Source organism: Rhinolophus ferrumequinum, chromosome 16 (assembly GCF_004115265.2).
Source record: "Rhinolophus ferrumequinum isolate MPI-CBG mRhiFer1 chromosome 16, mRhiFer1_v1.p, whole genome shotgun sequence".
Classification (NCBI taxonomy): Eukaryota; Metazoa; Chordata; class Mammalia; order Chiroptera; family Rhinolophidae; genus Rhinolophus; species Rhinolophus ferrumequinum.
The window spans coordinates 47191961-47213216 of NC_046299.1; the positions used below are offsets into that span (position 1 = coordinate 47191961).

Sequence of the window (21256 nt, forward strand, 5' to 3'; positions counted from 1 at the left end):
GCTTTTTGCCTAATATCTGGAACAAAATAACAATGTTTACTCTTGCCACTTCTATTAAACATACTAGAGATTCTAGTCAGGATAATTAAACAAGTAAATGAAATCCAGACTAAAAAAGAAGAGATAAAAGCATCTCTACTTGCCAATGGTGTGATCTTGTATGTAGAAAATACTGACACACACACACACACACACACACACACACACACACACACACACTCACACTCTATTAGAACTAATGAGTTTAGCAAGGTTTCTGGATATAAGATCAATATGCAAAAATCACTGTATTTCTGTACACTAGCAATAGACAATCTAAAAGTGAAATTAAGAAAAAATAGGTCATCAAAATCTAAACATTTTGTGCTTCAAAAGGACATCATCAAGAAAGTAAATGGGGGGAGGGGATGTTGGTCCCTGTGTACAAACTCCTAGTTATAAAATAAATAAAATCTGGGGATCTATTGCACACGTGAATTAACAATACTGTATTATATACTTAAAAGTTTGTAAGCGTTTTTAAATGGTATCACTACACACACAGAATAATTGTAATTATGTGAAAGGATTGAGATGTTAACTAACGTTATTGTGGTAATCATTTTGCAATACATACATGTATCTAATCATCACATTGTATACCTTAAACTTACATATATTATATGTCAGTAATAGCTTAATTAAGCTGGGGGGGACAAATTAAAATAAGAGACAACCACAGAATGGGAGAGAATATTTGCAAATCACATATCAGAAAAAGTAGAAAGTAAGTGTAAATATTTTTTTAATTTTAAACATAACCAGAGGTCCATATTTTTTTAAATCTTTAATTGTATTATGAATAACATGCTCTATGTTAAATTTAGCTTTTTACTTAAAATTTTCATAAATTCACTTTATTACTGGTTTGTGAATATGTATGTGTATCTACTTTTTATACACATTAAAAACTCTACATACATGATTAATGATTAGTCTTTCTTTCTGGTGCAATGACATAGGCTACTCTACCTGTTTATCCACCACGAGCGAGTATTAGGGTCTTCACCCTACCTGCCCCCAGTCGGTGATTTTCATTTTACCCATGGATTCTCAAACTCTACCATAATGTTGCTAAACTACATAGTCAATGCAGTCATACACTGTAGTCTCAGAAATTTCTGAAATTATAAAGAGTAACTGATTTAAGAACTTTGTCAGCAAATGAGTTTTAGTCTTTGCTGGACGTGATTCTGTCTCTTAAACGGCATGTCATACATTATTTTTTAGGTGGAATATGAACACGTTGCCCGAGAATGTCGGCTTGGCAGTAAAGAAGGTCGTCCTTTCTCTGGGGTCACTGCTTGCCTAGACTTCTGTGCCCATCCCCACAGAGACATTCACAACATGAATAATGGAAGCACTGTGGTATGTACCTGGGTGGCTTTTGATTCTGAAAGCTCCATTGCTATATTCTTAGGTTGAAGCCCTTAAATATGATTGTCTTAACATCCTGTTTTATGTACTGTTCCACCTGGTGTATATATCGATAGCATTAATTTAAGTGATTATCGACATCCTTCCAAAAAGGTACAGAACTAGCCTTAAATAAATTATTTTGTTGAAAGTCTTCAATTAGATACTTCATTGTGGTATGTTTGCTGACAGATAAGAGTACATGATTATTCAATGCAACGAGTCTAGGTTATCAAACTGGTTGGTAGAAAGTTGAGGAACTTCATGTTTCTTTTTTCCCATTTGTATTTCATACGTAGTTTTTGTGAGGAAACTGTGCCAAATTTATCATCAGTTTTATGCATACTGCTTCTTAGTTGCAGTATGTATAAAGTTACATTAATATTCCAAAATTGTCAGAAATATTTGCATTTAGGTGTGCAGACTATGTTTATAGCCATGAAAAGAATCACATGACCATGGTGTGAAGTCAATCAAGGGATACTTAAATTAGGTAGAAGACCTGGGGAAAATCATGCAACAACCCTTTTGTAAGGGAAAAGAGTTTGCTTGAGCTTTTTTTCAAGTAATTATTTTCCTTTTACCTAGTAAGACAGATTAATAGTGATCACCTCTATTTTGCACTACACCTGTTTCTTTGATTGGTCCTGTATAAGAGACAGCTACAGGTTCTTACTGTGGGATTGGAAGTGCACAGCCTGACTCATCACTGTCAGTAAAGCCTGTCAATGATAGCTTAAAGAGCTGAAATCACTTTTTTGCATATCACTCCTCTCCACTGATTATGACTGTAGTCTTTGAAACCAATGCTATTTCTAGATATTGAAATTTTATAAATCTGTCCAGATGAATTTTAGCCAAAAAGTGGTTCATCATCATTGCTTCCTAGTACATTTTACCTGAATTGCTTTGTTAATATTAATAGAATATCTGTGATCAGGCTGGATTGGGTTCAGAGTCAAACTAAATTTTGTTCCTTTTCTTGGGCTTCTCTCATGTTCTTCAGTGCTTTTTCTTCGTTATTGCTCTCATTACTTGTGCAGGAAGGCTCTTATCTAGAACTTGGCATAATTCCAGATTCCCCATCTTCAAAAACCTGAACTCTTGAAATTCTACTATCAAATCTTCTACCCTGTCTGTTTCCTCAGTCTTTCTAATTAGGTTCCTCATGTCTAGCCCTTGTCCCCTTCTTCATCTCCCTGTGGACAAATAAAGTGATTGAACATTTACTGGGAGAATATTCAAATTTTTAACAATTATTTTAAAATTTGCAACAAATTGCACTCAAGAGAGTTCAATATTTTAAGCCTTGCAGGTAAATGAGATCATAGATATTAAGAAAATAGTGTGACTTTTTAAAACTTTTAGTTTACCTTACTTTACCATCTGTATCCATCCAGTTCTATCAATCTTGAAAATCAAATCGGGCAATTTCATTTATTTCAAGTCTTAAAACACCTCTGCTGTCTTAGAAAGAGCTCTTAGTTCTAGGAAAATGTTTTTATTGAATAATAATGAAACCATTGGATATATTTTTAATGGGTCTTCAATGACATTTGAAAATTAATTATTATTAAAATGTTAGTTTATGTAGAAAAATATTAATATTACCTATCAACGGTCAGGAATTTTCTGTATATAGTTCTGTATATTTTCACTTCTCTACATTGAATAAAAGTAAAGTAGGGAAAAGGGCTGAAACAGGTTATAGTCAAGACAATTTTTTTTCTCTTCTCTTTTTTTTCTTTTTTTAACTTTAAATGTATTTAAGTGTATTTTTCCAGGAACCATCAGCTCCAAGTCAAGTAGTTGTTCCAATCTAGTTGTGGAGGCCACAGCTCACAGTGGCCCATGCTGGGATTGAACCGGCAACCTTGTTGTTAAGAGCACCACGCTCTAACCAACTAAGCTAACCAGCCGCCCATAATTTTTTTTTCTTAAGAAATTATGACTTGGGCCAGCTGGGTAGCTCAGTGGGTTAGAGTGAGGTGCTTATAATACCAAAGTTGACGATTCAATACCCACATAGGCCACTGTGAGCTGCACCCTCCACAACTAGATTGAAACAACTACTATACTTGACTTGGAGCTGACGGGTCCTGGAAAAACACACTAAAAAAAAATTATGACTTATTTATTTTTGGAATTTAATTTTATTATATTTTAAACTATTGTAATTTAACAAATACTGTTTACTGCATAATAGAAATGAAAAAGATAAACCTGTATTCGTGCTTTTGCTAATTGTGGATTATCATACACATTAATCACCACTCTCATTCTATTATACAGCTGCACTCTCACATGTCAAAGCAATCAAGAAAATTCTCAATATCTAAGAAAAAGAATTGGGGGCATGTGAAAGACTAAACACTTTGCTTGGGGCTCAGGGGTACCAAAGCGTTTAAATCAACTTTAGGCTTGCCACTGAAAAACACTCTTTGCCATTTCAAATATTGTACATAATGACCATTGATGGGCCCATCGAGATTCGGTGGACACAGCCTTTGAAACACTATAATAACTTTTGATCATTTCAACTAAAATTATGGGTTCTTTGTATTTGACACAAATGAGTTTACCCGTATTCATTGAAATATTAAAAATATAAAATACTCCTTAAATTATATATGTATTTTTTTTTATAGATGTATGTCTGTACTCCATGCTAAGCATTATACTCTGTGTCTGTTTCATGGTAAACCATTCAATCAGAACAACACTGCAAATTCATTATTATAATCATTTTATAGAAGAGTGAAATTCACTATGAAAGGTTAGGTAACTTGAGTCACCCACTTAGCAAGTGGCAGAATTGGAATTTGAATAAGGTTTGGCAGAGGACATCACAGCTTTCAGTCTTATGCACACTGTATGTGTGGGGAAACTAAAGTGAGCAAGATGGTGTGTTAAAAATAAAACACCTGATAGCTATTTTACAAGTAGTTGCTTTCCCCACTTTTCAGATATGGGGCATAGAGTAATGCCTGATTCTAAAAGAACTTGCCTCCCGTTTCTCTTAACTAAACTTTTTTAAATTCTCAGGTTTTCCTGGACTTTTTAATTTGATATTGCAAGTTTTAGGCGGAGGAGAAGAGGTTTGTGGGTACAAGGGAAAGTGTAGTTCTGCGGCAATAAAGTACTCACGTACTGATGACAAGATACATAATTTTTAGGGCCGAGTATAAAATAAAACTGGGACTTGATGTTTGAAAGGGAGGAAAAGTCATTTTCTACTGCGGTCTCTCTTGAATTTTCATGGAGTTTTTTATTTCTCATTTAATGTCATATTCCTCAAGCATGGGGGTACAATCGGGGTGAGCATAGTGCCTCACTGAGGCCTCGGGCCAGCCCTGTGACGCGGTCCCTGTGGTTCTTGTGCCCTAATTCTCATCATGACCTGTGCCCAGGAGTGGGAGAGCTGCCAGTTAAGAGCCCATTCTGGAGTGGGATGGAGATGGTGGAAGGCAAGAGGCAGGATGGCATCTATGCAGGGGCTCTTCGCCCTTGGCTCGCGATCAGTTGTCCTGAAACTTCACTTACAAACCACATGTCCAAATATAAAATTACTAATAACTTCAAGACAGCACCAACAGAGAATCCATTAAACACCAGGACTCCTGAGTGCAGAAAGCTTTGCAAGTCTATTGATCCCATAACTGTGAAGTCAGCCGTGCTTGTAGGATGCATGCCTGGGAATAGGCGATAGTTGCCAGGTTCCTTCCATTCACTTGCCTGGTCCTTATTTTATGCTTATTTAGCTCATTAGTTTCTCTGCTTCACTGTGTCATTTTTCTTTTTTCTGCTCTTTTCCTATTACATTTCTTTTTTATTTTCTTTTTCTTTTTTTATGAGTTTGTTTCTGCTTTGTTTACTTTGTTCGTTAGGTTCCACATACAAGCAAAATCACATTGCATCTCTCTTTCTTGGTCTCACATCCTCCATGCAGCACAATTCCCTCCAGGTCCATCCATGCTGTCAAAAATGGCAAGAACCTATTCCCTTCCCTAGCTGAGCCATATTCCATTGTATACATGTACCACCTCCACTTTATGCATTCATCCAAGGACAGATACCCAGGCTGCCCCCACATCTCGGCTATTGTAAATAATGCTGCAGTGACCATATGAATGCACATATTCCCTCAAAGTAGCATTTTCTGTTTATTCATATAAATACCCTCATCAAGACAGAATTTTCTTAAGATGCCCCATTTCACATTCAAAGAATGATAGGCAAACTTATTGACATGCTCCTACCTAGAATACAAGCCAAATGGAACAGCAAGATAGAATTTATCAAGGTAGGGGCAGCCAGTTAGCTCAGTTGGTTAGAGCGCGGTGCTCTTAACAACAAGGTTGGTGGTTCGATCCCCACGTGGGCCACTGTGAGCTGTGCCCTCCACAACTAGATTGAAACAACTACTTGATATGGAGCTGATGGGTCCTGGAAAAACACACTTAAAATAAATGTTAAAAAAAAAGCAAAAAAGAATTTACCAAGGTAAATATTTTAGTTAATTTTTTTAACTATTAGAATATAAGTCCTTCTAGAAAAGGAAATCATCCTTACAAGGAGGGCGGAAAAAAATATGTATAGATAAATTCCACATATAGATAGAAGTGAAAAAATCCTAGAAGAAAACATAGGAATTTAGAAAATTCATCACAATTTAACCTTCTACTCGAGGAATGTGACATTATGTAAATATTAAGAAATAGGCTAAAGTAATATCTTCTTAACAGTTCATATTTAATATGAAGGCAGTGAGCAATTCAGCATCCGTTCCTAAACTTAAATAAGGTGGAGTGTAACATAAAGAAAGCTTAATATTTAAAACACGTATTATAAAATACATAAACATATACAATATCATTTACTTATAAAATCAACTCAGAATTACACTGGTCTGCTTACAATTGATAAGTTACTAGAATTAAATAGTGTTGGGTGGCTTAATATACAAGACATTTGTCCAAAGTTAATGTACCAGCAATAACCAATTGAAAATAAAATGGGAATACAGATCCCTTTCACTAGGGCAACAATAAGAAGATAGTAATAACTATGATGAATGTGGAGGACCTTTATTTTTCATTTCATGCTTTTTTCCTATCAGGTTTGTACTTTAACACGAGAAGATAACCGCTTGTTGGGTGTTATTCCACAAGATGAGCAGCTGCATGTGCTACCACTTTATAAACTTTCAGACACAGATGAGTTTGGCTCAAGGGAAGGAATGGAATCCAAGGTCAGATCTGGAGCAATTGAAGTCCTCACACCCCGCCGCAAGAAAAGAACATGTTTTACTCAGCCAGTTCCTCGTTCTGGGAAGAAGAGAGCAGCGATGATGACAGAGGTTCTCGCTCATAAGATAAGGGCTGTGGAGAAGAAATTCATTCCTCGAATCAAGCGGAAGAATAACTCGACGACAAACAACAGTAAGGCTTCATTGCTGCCGCTTTTAGGTGAGGCCTATGGACCCAGCTAATGTACCGCGCTCAGTTTTCATTGTTGGAAGTTTGGGGTTACCTTTGTACCTTATTCTTCCTTTCTTTTCTGTTTACTACTGTCTTAGGAACGAAACATTATGAAAAGAAAAATTTTCGGTTAGATAGCAATTAGGTTAGCTAATTGTTCTTAAAGCTCATTTGTTTGTCTTTTGTTTTTCTTTTGTATGTATTCTTCATTTTTTATAGCTCATTTGTTTTTAATTTAGCTTGTTTAGTTGTCAGACCACGACACTGAACATATTTCTACATACTTACCCAAACCAAAAGTCAACAAAAAGTGGCCCATCTGTATTTCTTAGTATTTTTTTCTACCTATGCTTTAAAAACAAACAAACATGTTCTTATTTATTGTTCCCCGTCAGTTTTGAAGCCCTACTCTTCCTGAAATGACAGCACTTCCTTGAAGTCTTCCTTAATCGCCTTTACCATCAATTTAAGTAATCTAGTCAACAAATATTACTGAGCACCACTGTAAAGTGTTCTAAGTATTGGAAATACAGCTGTGAAAAAGAGGGAAGATAGTCCTGTAAAAGAATTCCGTTTAAATAGGGTTTTCAGAAGGATACATTTTAGAAAAGTTCTGAAGGAAATGAGAATCAGCAGTATTTTTATTTGGAGAAAGCATTCCAGGCAGAGGAAATGAGAAGTGCAAAAGTCAGGAGGCAGGAATTTACCTGAATACTTGATGTAAGCAAGGAGGCCAGTGTGGCCGAAGTGAAGTTTGAAATGGGGAGAATAGTAGGAATTGATATCAGCGAGTTAAGAGTGGGTTTGAGCAATCTCAAGCTTTGTAAACTGCTGTAAAGACTTTGGCCTTTACTGTGAGTGAGAAAGTTACTGGAGATTTCAGAATAGAGTAGGGGTATGATGTGACTCAAACCTGACATTCTGGTTAGTGGGTTAGAACTAGAGTGAACTCTGGCAGAGAATAGAAAAGTAGGGTGATTTTATAGAGGGTATCCTAAACACTCAGGAGAGAGATGATGAAACTTGGACCAGAGTGGCTAATGAGGCTGACATCAGAAATGTCTGATGCTGGGTATGTTTTGAAGGTAAAGTCAACAGGACTTCAGATAGATTAAAGCTGGAGTGTGGACAAAAAGAAGTGTCATGGTTTACCCTGATATTATTGACCTGAAGAAACTGGAAGATGGAAAACTTACCAACATGTCATGAGGAATGGGGAGACAAGAACAAATTTGGAAAGATATAGAGGGACATGGGAAGCTCAATTTTCGACATGTCAAGTCAAGTTCAAGACATCTGTCAGTCATTCAAGTCTAGATGTTAGGTAAGCAGTTGAATAAGAGTGTAGTTCAGGGAAGAGAGAGCTCTGTTCAGGCTGGAGATATAATTTAGGTGGTCACTGCATAGAGATAGTATCTAAGCCATGAGAATGAATAAAATCACAGAAAAACTGAAGAAGATAGAAAAGAAATTTGATCAAGGACAAGTCCTGAGAAGTCTCAATTTGTAGAGGCTTCGGAGATGAGTATGAACCAGCAAGAGAGACTTGGTATGTCTGGTGAGGTAGAAGTGAAACCATCAGAGTGTGGTGTTTCGAGGAGGGAATGATCAGCCATGTCAGAGGCTGGTCTGTGTCAGGCGAGATGCAGAATGAGATTTCACCATTAGATGTGAAGGCTGCTATAAAGGGGTGAATTGAATGCAATGAAGGTTATAGGGTTGAGGTTCTCAAATGGAAATTTTTTAAATGTACAAAGTGAGTGAATTGTATAATGAATCCCACATCCCTCCTATGCTCCCAATTTTAAAAAAATGTTAGTATAGAGCCATTCTTATTTCATCTATACCCTTACCCAGGACTCCCCCTCCTCAGATTTGTTAAATAAATTGCAAAAGTCATATCCATTGACTTATCAGTATGTGTCACTAAGTGATATTTTTTATAACCACAGTACCTAAAATTAAACCAAAAAATCAAATAATGCCTTAATACCAATCAATGTTCAAATTGCTTCATGTCTCCTAGTTGATTTTTTTTGTTTTTTATGTTTGGTTAGTTTAACTAACTATCCAAACAAAGCAACACATTATATTTAGTTGATATGTGTCCTATTCCTTTTTTGATTTGAAACTTAAATTTTTCTTCTTTTTCTTTTTTGTTTTTCTTTTCTTTTTTCCTTATAGCAGAAACCATTGTCCTGACTAATTCAGCTTCAACTGAAAAAAAAAAAGTTACTATGGCAAGAACACTATCTGTGATTTGTACACTTCTGTTTCTATGAAGTTGAGACTGATACAGGTGTCAGGTGTTGTCAACCTGATTCACTGATTATGTTTCCTGTCAGCTTTTTACCTAATGGTTTTAGAAACATTTATGATCCTACTCTTTATTCTTTATTTCATTAGAAGAAAGAAAGTGATTTTTTTCCTTTTCCATTTGTTAGTTGATATTCTTTTAAAATGAAATGCTGTCCTTATGAATAACTTGTTGATTCTGAGGTGTGGTTCATGTTGGGAAATCAGAATGAATGCTTAGCTATTTGCCTTGATTCACCAGTTTTCAGAATAAAGTTAGTTCCCAAGCATCTTCTAGTCTGGTCAATTTTTTAAAAATTTAGTATCATTTTGATCTCATAGTTTTTTAACACAGTTTATTTTTCAGTGCATATTAAGTAGGTGTTTTTCAACTAAATTTGAAAATGCTTTTTAAAAACAATCCTCAAATTGTCTCATCTTTAGTCAGTAGAAACCCATCGAGATGGCATCTGAATTTTTTTGTCATGACCCTGATTGTCTTTGATAGCTTCCTTAGCTTCTGTTCTGACAGGATGTTCCAGGCTCATCTTATATAATCCTGCCCCATATCTAAAATCAGCCATTTCTCCAAGGAGCCTAAAGAAAAAAAACACACCATGAATTTATACTGGTATTCAAACTTAGAATTAGAGAGTATTCCTTAATTTTCTTGATTTTCATATTTGTAGGAGGGATTGATTATTTGTTATTTTAAGATAAGAGAAACTACAGTGCAGGCATTTATGTAATGCTGGGGAAGATTCATTAAAGAGACAATGAAGAGGGAAGGCAGAGAAATTATCATTCGTTTTTACTTCTAGCCCCATTTAACATACATTTAATTTTGGTTTGTTTTAAAATTGATTCTCTGATTGATAGCATCTTTATATGCTATTTTAAAAATAATATACGCACTTGTAGTAGCCATATGGGTAATATTTGGCCGATAACCTCTCATCCTTTTGTAATCTTACCCATAAGAACTTTTAATTGTACAGTTTTATTCAACTCAATGAAAAACTCATCACTCTTTTAATCTTTCCTTCTCGTGTTTTATATTTGTTGACAACTTAACCTCTATAATAACAGATGCAGCCACAGGTAGTGGCATGGGTTTCTTGATGATATTCTACTCCTTGGGTCCTATGTAGAAGTATCCTTTAAAAATGAAAACTGTCATGTCTCCAGGTTGTATTGTCTGAGGGAAAAATTGCAGATCTTCTGAATTAAATGTTTACAATTATATTGTTATTTTAAAATATGGCCACATTACCTTTTCTGTTTCTTGTTCCTAAAATTCACTGCTTTTGCACTTCCAAAAATTTTTTAGAACTTCAAAACAGGGAGAATATACTCAAAAAAAATTTCCACTTGATGTGCTGTTTTTGTGGATGTGTCAGAACAGTTAACCCATCTTGGCCAATGTGTTCATGATCTACCTTACTCAGAAAGAAACAAACCTAAGTGCGTGTGTTTTTCAGGTTACAGAAAGCTTTTTTTCAACTCAAATTTTTTTATGTGACTTCCCTTTGCCTAATAATTAATTTTGCCAGTTATGATGCTTTCATTATCCAGAAATATTTATAAACTATTACTTATTTTTACTTTTTTTCAAAGCTGAGATCACGTGGTACATAAAATCTATCTAAACATCTCTTTGTGTAGTTAAATATTGCTCACTCTTTGTCATCGTAATACCACCTACATTATATTGCCCTGTATGGTTTAATATTTACTCCATAGCCAATTAAGTCATTTCTAATATCTTACTGTTTTGAACAGTGGACATCTTTTGGCTAAATCTGTGCACTTATTTATGATTGTTTTGAAAGGGAAGAATTCTTTAAGGAAAATCATTGGATGAAAAAGCTTACCAAACTACATCCAATTATTAATGTACGCGTGTGTTTTTGACTTAAAGTAAATAGAACAAAACTGGCTAGTGTTGCCCTCATCAATGTTTTGTTATATTATTCTTTGTACTTCTCTTCAAAGCTAGTTTTTAAAGACAACAACTACCAAAAGCAGTTTGTACTTATCTTCACATCTGGTGTCCTTTTTTCTGTTTAGGGAATAAAACTGAGACCTTGCAACCTGAAATAAAAAGTGAATCTGAACCCAGTTTTATCTTCAAAGGTTCGGACAACACTAAAACCTACTCACTGACCCCATCCATTCCTCACCCAGTGAAAGAGGGAAACTTATCTCCAGGCTTTTCCTGGTCCCCTAAGACTGCTTCGACCACAACATCTCCTTTTAAGAATGATGCATCAGTTTTGTACGGGTTTTCAGAAAGAAGTAGCAATCCCCACTGCACAATGCCTTCTGCAAGACACAGCGGTGCTAATGCTGCCGCTGGGGAATGCACTGGAATTGCACCGCCTGGTGACGTGGGTCGTCTTCCCACCTTGTCTACTCCCATGTCAGATTCCCTCATTTATCCTGAGCCTCCCACTTGTCCATCTGAGCAGCTAACTTCCAATCAGCCAAACCAGCAGGCCCCATTCATCACCTCTCCTCCTGAACTTGCTTCCTGTCTGATGGAAGAAGATGAGCAGCATTCTGAAGCAGATGAGCCTCTATCAGATGACCCCCTGTCAGACGACCCCCTGTCTTCTGCTGAGGAGAAATTGCCCCACATTGATGAGTATTGGTCAGACAGTGAGCACATCTTCTTGGATGCCAATATCGGTGGGGTGGCGATAGCGCCCGCTCATGGCTCGGTTTTGATTGAGTGTGCCCGGCGAGAGCTTCATGCTACGACTCCTGTCGAACACCCAAACCGGAATCATCCTACACGCCTCTCCCTTGTCTTCTACCAGCACAAAAACCTGAATAAGCCCCAACATGGTTTTGAACTAAACAAGATTAAATTCGAGGCTAAAGAAGCTAAGAATAAGAAAACCAAGGCCTCAGAGCAGAAAGATCAGGCAGCTAATGAGGGTACTGAACTGTCCCCTGAAGTTAATGAATTGAACCAAATTCCTTCTCATAAAGCATTAACATTAACCCATGACAATGTTGTCACCGTGTCCCCTTATGCTCTCACCCATGTCGCAGGGCCCTATAATCATTGGGTCTGAAAGCTTTTCTCCCCTTCTTAATGCCTTTGCTAGTGTAGTGTATTTTTTCAAGGTGCTGTTAAAAGAAAGTCATGTTGTCGTTTACTATATCTTCATCTCACCCATTTGAAGGCTGAGGTTCAAAATGAAAAAATAGGGTGGGTATTTCTTAACTGTGACTATATTTTGACAATTGGTAGAAGGTGCACATTTTAAGCAAAAATAAAAGTTTTATAGTTTTAAATATATAAAGAAATGTTTTGGTTAGGTGTTAACCTTGATAGAATCACTCAGTTTGGTGCTTTAAATTAAGTCTGTTTACTATGAAACAAGAGTCATTTTTAGAGGATTTTAACAGGTCATGTGCTACGATGTAAAATCAAGATACACAGTGTTAACTCTACACAGCTCCTGGTGCTTACCCACATTGACACAGTTAAAAATAAGCTGAATTATTATTTCATGGTGCCATTGTTCCAACATCTTCCAATCATTGCTAGAAATTTGACATATTCCTTTGAAACAAACCAATGAAACGTTTTCTCTCTTAAAATATCTCTCCGGTATAACATAATTCATTATTGTTAGTAATGGTTGGAGGTTGTTCATAGATTGTAAATATATATTTTAAAAGCACTTTCTATTTTTAAAAGTAACTTGAAATAGTATAGTAGAAGATTCCTATTGTCTATTGTTTGTGCATATTTGCATACAAGAGAAATCATTTATTCTTGCTGTGTAGAGTTCCATCTTGTTAACTGCAATATGTATTCTAATCATGTATATGGTTTGTTTTTTTTAATGTGTCCTTTCTCATTCAAATATTAGCTACTTACATAAAATAGTTAGCTCATGCAAAAAAATGTTAATTATCTCTAAAATTGGAATTTGGAAGCATATCATCGATATTGATTAACATTTTCTTTGGAACTAAGTAAGAGTGGCCTCTTCTGATTTATTCAGCAACAGTGGCTACAATTTACATTCACTCTAGCTTTCTCAGTATAATCCATGAAAGGTGTTTCCAAAAGGAGATGGGACATAATAGGATTCAGAAGAGTCAAATGCTTTTAAAGTTTCAAGGTGATAAAACTCAAAAATTCAGTAGTAAAAACCCTACCCATCCCCAGTTGCCTTATTCTGAAAGTCGTTCCAGTACAGAATTAGAATAAAATTCCTGTAAAAGTATTTTGAAAACAAATTCCCTATCGTCATCACATCCCCACAACCTCCCAAACAAACAGTAGGAATAGTGTTATAAGTATGATTCTGTCCATTAAGAGCTAATCCAAAGTAGTGGAAGGCTAGTTGTTTTGTGAAAATAATAATTCATCTCTGGTAATTCCCTATGTTCTAAGTAATGGGAAAACAGGGATTCCATATATAAAAATAACTCTCGTTATTTTTTCCTGTTACTTTTTTGATTCATAGCAAAATAGAAGGGATTGCCCAAACCAAACATTTAGAACAAGAAATTTCAATGAAATACTTGATTCTGTTAAAATGCAGAGGTGCTATAACATTCAAAGTATCAGATTCCTTGGGAGTATAGAAAACCTAGTGGTGCTTCTCCCTTGGAAATGCCATAGGAAGCCCACAACCGCTACTTCTCAAAATTTTGGTGCAAAAGTAAACAGTTCCAGCAAGCTCTAAAGAAAAACTCATTATATAACTTATATTGAAATAATATATGGTGCAAAGTATCAGTTTCAAGCTTTTGACTAATCCAAGTAAAGGAATATGAAGGGACTGTAAATAACAATGTCCGTTGATAGACCATCATCTTGTATAAGTAGATTTCTGCTTTTGAATATGTAAAATAGGAGAATTCATTGACTTGTTTTAGTATTTTGTGTGCCTTAGATTTGTTTTAAAACATGTATATTTTTGTGAGCCTAAGGTTTCTTATACATATAAGTATATAAATAAGTGATTGTTTATCATTTCAGCTGCTTCAATAAGATATTTACTAGTATTAGACTGTCAGGAATACAACCTTGTGATATTTCGTTTTAGATTTTAGGCCTTAGCTCCCACTAGAAATAATTTCCTCACCAGATTGAATGGATAAAGCTTTAAGACCCTTTATCCATCCACCCATCTATCCATTCTTCCATTCAACACCTATTGAATGTCTGCAAAATTTAAGTATTAGCATTTGTTTTTCTTTGAATCGCCAACTATGACATAGTAAACTTGAAGAATTAAAATGCTAGAAAGTACTCTTACATATTTTTTGAAGAAATAGCAAATTTCCTTCAAAACAATCTACTGTGTCTTCAGCAATTGAAATTAGTGTCACTACCTTTAAAAAAGTTCCTTAACAATCTAAACTTGAAGCACCAAGGTTGACTGAGGGAAATATTGGGATATGTAAAAGTTAGTTGCGGTTTACCAAAACAAGTACATGAAAATATCCAGTGTCAACTAAAATGTTTCCGTTCAATTATTAAACTTAACGCCATGAATGGCCTGCTCAACTGATAACCCCATGGGGGGTACCACATGATTCCTGCTTTGTTGGACTCTATTTCATAAGTTTAACAATTTACCATCCCATGGTCTGCCCTGTAATTTTTTCAAAGCTCATGCTTATTTAATGTTCTGCAGCACTGTGATTGTATGCTGGCTACACTGCTGTTAGAATGCTCTTTCTCATGAAGCAAGGAAATAAATTGTTTGAAATGACATTTTCACTCAGAAAACTGGTCATCTAACATTATTTCTACACCTCTATTATGTTTTCCTGTAATGATCACCTCCTTTGTAGCCCTGAAATTAGGTTTTCACTCTTTTGCCTTTGTTCATGGTATAAATGAATTCATTGATACGTAACTCTTAAGTTAGCCCAACCTATTCATGATATGTTACAAACTTAACTATGATTAGAGAATAACTCCTGCCTATTGTAGAAGCCTACAAAATATCACTCTGCTCTTCAAATTCCCATTTCTAATGGCTCCCAAAACATTTTTCACCTGTGTATTTCCAACTCATCCACAAAATACCAAATATGTCATCAACCTAACTGAAATATATTACTATTGGAAAGTGAGCCTAGCTGAAAATGTAGCTGTAGCTAAATTTTTGCAACATATTAGCAAAATGTTTTCATCTTAAATAACCTACCAACATCTTTATGCAGTCTGCATGTGGATGAAATAACTTCATTTGTTAAATATAGAATTTTAACTAGATTAGATTCATAAGCAATTTGCTTAAGACATAACCCTAATACATGCTTAATTGAATGCATACCCTTGTGTAAATGAGATACTGACTTAATTCATATGGAGTAACCTACTTTCTAATGTCATTACTTCCGTGGACTTCTGATTATCATTTATTTCATAATAGCATGTATGAAAATAACCCCAAACCATTTAAGTTTAGACTTTGAAAAACAAATTATATTGAGATCTTTTATCTGGGATAAATTTTGACATTGCATGACAACTTCCACGGATAGTGGGCACAGCATTCCTTCAAATGTGCCATGTAAATCCATAGCTGTGTGTGATCTTTAATACATAGCTACCTTCTATTTCACAACTTTTTAATGCATGGAGATCTTTTCTTTGGTCTAGATTTAGTACAAATGTGAGTTTTAATCTTTTGTAGAAATTTATGACAAGAATTGTGAAATAAGGTAATATGGTAGTGGCCTCCCCCATTACCGAAAGACACCCTAGAAGTCATATGGTTCAATCACTGGGGCTCAAAGAGCAGACTTTAATGTCAGTGTGTAATTATTTTTGTAATTAGAATTTAAGGAGTCAAGTGAAGGGAACTTTGTGGTTAGGACTGTAGGAAGACAAACTTGATCACCCAAGAGGTATTTTATCACTGGGAAATAATCTTATTTTGGTACAAGTCAAAAATAAAATGGCTTTGGGTGTTTTCCTGAGGTTCAAGGAAAGAAGTTGAGTGAAATAATTGGGGAAAGTATATTTCCATTGTATATACTACCTAGCCATGGTTGTACAGTCTATTCACATGTCTTGCCTAGTTGGCCTCAGAAGTCCCAGCACAGTTTATTTTGATGCGGCTGTCTACATGTATTGGAATACTGTTTCATTGTGCACAGCTACTAAACTTGCCCTTAAGTGTATTGAACTTGTAACTTTGACATCAGTAGTATGGCACACTTAACCAAGTGATATAATCAGTGCCCTGATTCCTGAAAGAGTGGATTCATACAAATCAAATTAGGCTCCATGTTGAGTTTTTTTCTAACAGGTTTAGGAATTGATGCCGTACATGGCTTTGGAATGCAATTCAGAAAGAATCAGTACGTCCTTTATCAGAAGTACAATTTGTGTTTTCTTAGATTCATTGGCCTTTTTTTCCCTCTTATATATGAAATAGAGACCAAGTTCCTCTGTTAATATTGAAGATGGTGAAACTGGCTTGTATCCAGGACACCACTTTTTTGTCCACATTGACCTCTACAAACTTTAATTCTCTACATTCCAGGATTTGGATGAATTTTTTTCAATCCATTTCTTAGGGGCACCCAATCAAATACTATTGTTTGCTTTAAAAGGCATGTATTTTACTCGTTCAGGTAATTCAAAGGTGTTTTTTTTTTTTTTTAATTTTGCCACTCCTAATTTTCCTTTAAGGGTCCCACAATGTATTTCTCTTTTGGTAGTATACAATTTTTAATATTTCTATCTTTAAAAGTCTAATGTTTGTTGTCTGTACTCCGTTCCCATCCTAACTTATATCCATGATCCTGCCTGGGTCACAAGTTTTCTTCTGGTTCGTTTAGCCATAGATGTCCTCCAAATTACAACAAAACTTAGTCTAAGGTAGGAATGTTATTATTAGATGTTAAACATATTAGCCGATTTAACCCATCCATAGAAGTGCAACTTAGGAAACCCTTGGTTAACAATATAAACCCAGTTTTCCTAAAAATAGAAATTTTGTCATTAGCTGCTATTATGAAGAGTATTCTCGTCTTGTTCATCAGAATAAAATCCTGCAGCTGTCAGAAACATTTGCATTTTTGGAGAAACAATTTGGAAAGTAATTTGGTTTCTTCTCTATTTGGCTATGTATAAAACCAGAAACTCTGCTTGTTATTATTTTTCTTTTCTCCTTTTACTAAAAGGTACAATGTCACTAAGTGTACCTTCATTCTTTTTACAGTTTTTATCCTTTCCTGTGATTTTTTTTAAAAAAAACCCTGTTGCTTCCCCTATTTCTATTCTCCATTCCTCAGGTTTCCTACACAAAAACACATGGTTCATTTTAAGGGTAACAATGATCTTGGTCATTTGTCTTTTAAAATGGTATTTCTCAAATCCTTTTTGGAATAATACCAAAAGCAATCAAGAGCTTTTATTCAGCCCTTTTCATTTAGAGGCAAATTCAGTTTTTAGGAATGGATGTGTTCACAAGGCCACAGGTTAGTGTTGAGTGCTGTCTTTACCAATCCCAACAATGTTTGACTCTTGACTCGTTTATTAGTGTTTCAGTATTTTACAAAAAGTCATATAAGAAGTATTCTACCACTACTTCTATATGACTTTGCTAGTTCTGTGTAATGCATCACACTAATTATAAATTGACCACTCACTGACTTTCATAGTAATGGGTCTGATCTATAGAATACACAGGGATTTTTTATTATTATTATTTTTTTTTTGCACCTTTTTCTCCTTATCTCCCAGTCCAATTTTGTGGATGGTATCTATCATCAACTGTACATTTACCCCTTTGGAATTTGGTTATTGGCAATAATAGGAACTATCTATAATCTGGGTGAGAAAGGTTAGAAAGTGAACTGTAAGTAATGGGAAGAGTTCTTAATGATGGGATAAGTCAGTCATCAGAAGTTCTTTCAAGCGCAATGGGGAGAAGCGCAAGGGGCAGAAATGAAGAACTGTGTTCCTATCAGCGATCTGCAGGTTCACTCTTCCAGCTCAACACCAAGAAATATTTTTAATGTTTCTTCTTCCCACTCAATACCAGTTTTATCTGGAAAAAAAAAGAAATATGATAACAAAGCAAATTATAATTAATCTGTGTACTTTATAACGTTTTATGTTATCAAACTGCCCAACTGTGCTACTTTTTTTTCTCTCCAACACTGAGGTTTGGACAGAGAATATTCCCATCTTGCTGATGAGGAAACTGCAGATTGGCAAGAATACTATAGGCCTTGTTGCCAGTCTCACAGCAAGTCAACCCATCTGAGATTAAAACATTATCTGCAGACTGCTAAATGCATTTCTGCACCATAAATATAACTTAGAGACTTTAGTGATGAGAAACTGTCAGCCCCGATCTAAGAATAATATAAAACCTACTTCTTGTATGCAAAACCTGCTTCTGAACTATTTTGTTTCCACTATTGATTTAGCCAGCTCTTTTCTTATGCATACTTGAGGTCTCCCCAAATTCCCAAAACTTCTGCATTGGGGTTTAGATTAATGAAGTGTTATTTTCCCTATAAAAACACTTTTTAATAAAGAACGACCCTGTACTACTAAAACAAGGAAACCTCCTAAGTAGTAATTGTGTTAAAAGTACTCTTACAGACTAAAGTCAGCAATTCATAAAGTTAAATGTATTTGTTATATTGAAATGGAGGTAAAAGAAAGAAATGCAGGTTTCTTGGAATGTGTTGGGTAAACTGACTTTTAATTCCCAGGCAGTCATGGTAAAAATGTAAAATTGTCAGCATCTCTAAGAGATAATATTGTCTCCCACTTATTTGTATTTGTTTTATTTTGTTTTCTACTTTGTTTCCAACCATATACAATCTCTGGGTCAAAAGTTAAATATACCTTTACCCAGAGAGTTAAGAAAAATGAGATGTATTTGTAAAATTTTTAGTAAGCTCTTTATAAATATAAAGAGGTAAGATATTTGGGCTAGTCCATCAGTACATTATAGGTTACTAATGAAAAACACAGGCCAAACTGCCCTAAATAGTCAAATTTCACTTTCGGTGACTCAGTTCAGTAACTGCCTATCCCCACTAATGCCTGTTTGTGATACAAAATGGCTGACGACATAGGACTTTACAGAGACAGCTCTTAAAAAAAATAAATATTTTTTATCGCTATGTATGGTCATACTTTTTTTTAATTTTTATGAGATAACATTGTGATAGGTGCTTTAAGAGAACTATTTTTCCAGAAATGGTTTTATAGTAAAAAAAAAAAAAAAAGAGGGCAGCTTTTGCATTGTGACGACATATGGGTGGATGGTCACCTTTGGGTTACTAAGAAATGAAGTGTTCCCTAAAGAGAAACTTGTAAAACTACTTAACAGAAAGAAAAGCATTAATTTCTACTTTTTTCATTTTATATGGTGACTTACCAGTAGATTCTTGTGCATATCAATAACTTGGTTCCCAGGAGAAGACCCAGTGTTTATCATTAGTGGGAGTAAAATACTCACAAATCCTTCCCCATGGTGAACTAGAGTAGTACTGAATTCCCCATCGAGAAAGATCAATTTCACAAGTTAATACTCCTGTCTCTAGTTGACTTTTTCTCTCTTTGGCATGTATTTACTATTTATTTTGTACCTTAAATTTTTTGCTTTGGGGGGCTTTTACTTACTGCCGTCCTACTGTATTAAAAACCCCATACAATGCAATGTTAGTAAGGAAAAGATTTTAAAACTCCACAAGTATCCTTTTTTGGTTCTTAACATGGGGAAAACAGTTTAAAGACAAAGCACTTCACCATGTAGGAGGGTAAAAGATAATTATCATTTCAATTCAGGATCAAGGTGGTGCTCTATGTACAAGGGAACACTTACTAGCAGTACTTGAAGACTTGTGAGTTGAGATTGCATGTTACTTGAAAGATCGAATTAAGCTAAATTTTGGTGCACAGCAGTTGTACGTGATTTCATGTTTATGTAGCAAAATGCATTGAAATGTACTAGTATTGAAACATACATGTAAAGATAGTTGTGGAAATTGTCTATTATATTTTCCTTGTGTCTCATTTATTTAGAGCATAAAGTTCCTTTTTAATTGTTCTAACTGAATAAGGCTAAATGAATACTGTAATTGAAATTATATTTTAAATCTTTGTCATGAGTTTTTAAAAGAAAAAAAACTATTGCAAATTGTATCATTCCTGGTTACACAGAACTTTGTGGGTGGTTTTAAATAAATTTTATACTTCTATTTTGCACCTGGTAGTCTAATTTTTCTTTCCTCTACAAAATAATATTAAGTAAGGACTCTTATCATTCCCATTTTACAGATCAATTCTGAAGCTTAAAGTAATGTTCACACCCCTAGTAATGGGGCAGAGCCATTCATCAACTTGGGTCTAGACTGACTCATGCCCTCCCTTGGGTTTAGCATTATTTTAATCGTCTTAATCCTGAACACAGTATGCTCACAGTATTTTAAAGTTGACGTCCTAAAGTAGTCATTAAAACCTGAAGGGAAAAAATATATTGACAATAAACTTTTAGTGAATTTACAGCAAATATCACAGACTAATAAATTACTTTAAATCCATCTTATTTGAAATCTAACTCTCCTATTGTAGGATCCTGTAATCCTCTTCCTTCTAGTAACAAGAACAACTATATGCCCCTGCCCCAGCATCTCCCCGGGTTTAGGTGGGCAGCTAGATACTGCATGTTCCACCTCCTTCCTGACTGGTTATAAGGGAGACATGTAAGTTAGTCTGACCATGGACACATGGGCAACATGCCAGGGCATGGCAGAACAGCAAAATAGAAGGAACTCGGGTCCCCGGATGACCCACCTGTCAACTTGGTCTGTTACATGAGAAAAAAATAAGTATTCTTTATTATTTTGCTCTGTCAAATATCTCAGTCAATATCCTAACTAAACATCCATTCCATAAGAAACTATCATGTTTTTGTAATCTTCTCCAGGCCAAATATACAGTTCCTCCAATGTTCTTCCAGTGACATGGTTTCTAGATCCTTTATCTTAATGCTCTTTAGACA

The 21256-nt window shown here is 35.1% G+C and overlaps 1 protein-coding gene and 1 non-coding gene across 5 annotated transcripts in view; one reads left to right on the top strand and one right to left on the bottom strand.

Moving 5' to 3' along the window:
- The window catches only part of TET1 (tet methylcytosine dioxygenase 1), a 119000-nt gene extending 98588 nt beyond the window's left edge, over window positions 1-20412 (top strand). For 3 of the 4 annotated variants that reach the window (XM_033130601.1, XM_033130603.1, XM_033130602.1), the window contains 3 exons: window positions 1270-1407; window positions 6575-6923; window positions 11301-20412. In XM_033130601.1, coding sequence (XP_032986492.1) covers window positions 1270-1407; window positions 6575-6923; window positions 11301-12313 — 1500 coding nt within the window. In that variant the 3' untranslated portion in view covers window positions 12314-20412. Of the gene's footprint in view, window positions 1-1269; window positions 1408-6574; window positions 6924-9119; window positions 9513-11300 lie in introns of those variants that run through there. The other variant, XM_033130604.1, reaches the window with a different exon arrangement.
- TRNAK-CUU (transfer RNA lysine (anticodon CUU)) lies at window positions 3301-3374 on the bottom strand. Its single transcript has one exon. It is a non-coding gene; the product is annotated as a tRNA-Lys (tRNA).
- Window positions 20413-21256: the final 844 nt, after the last annotated feature.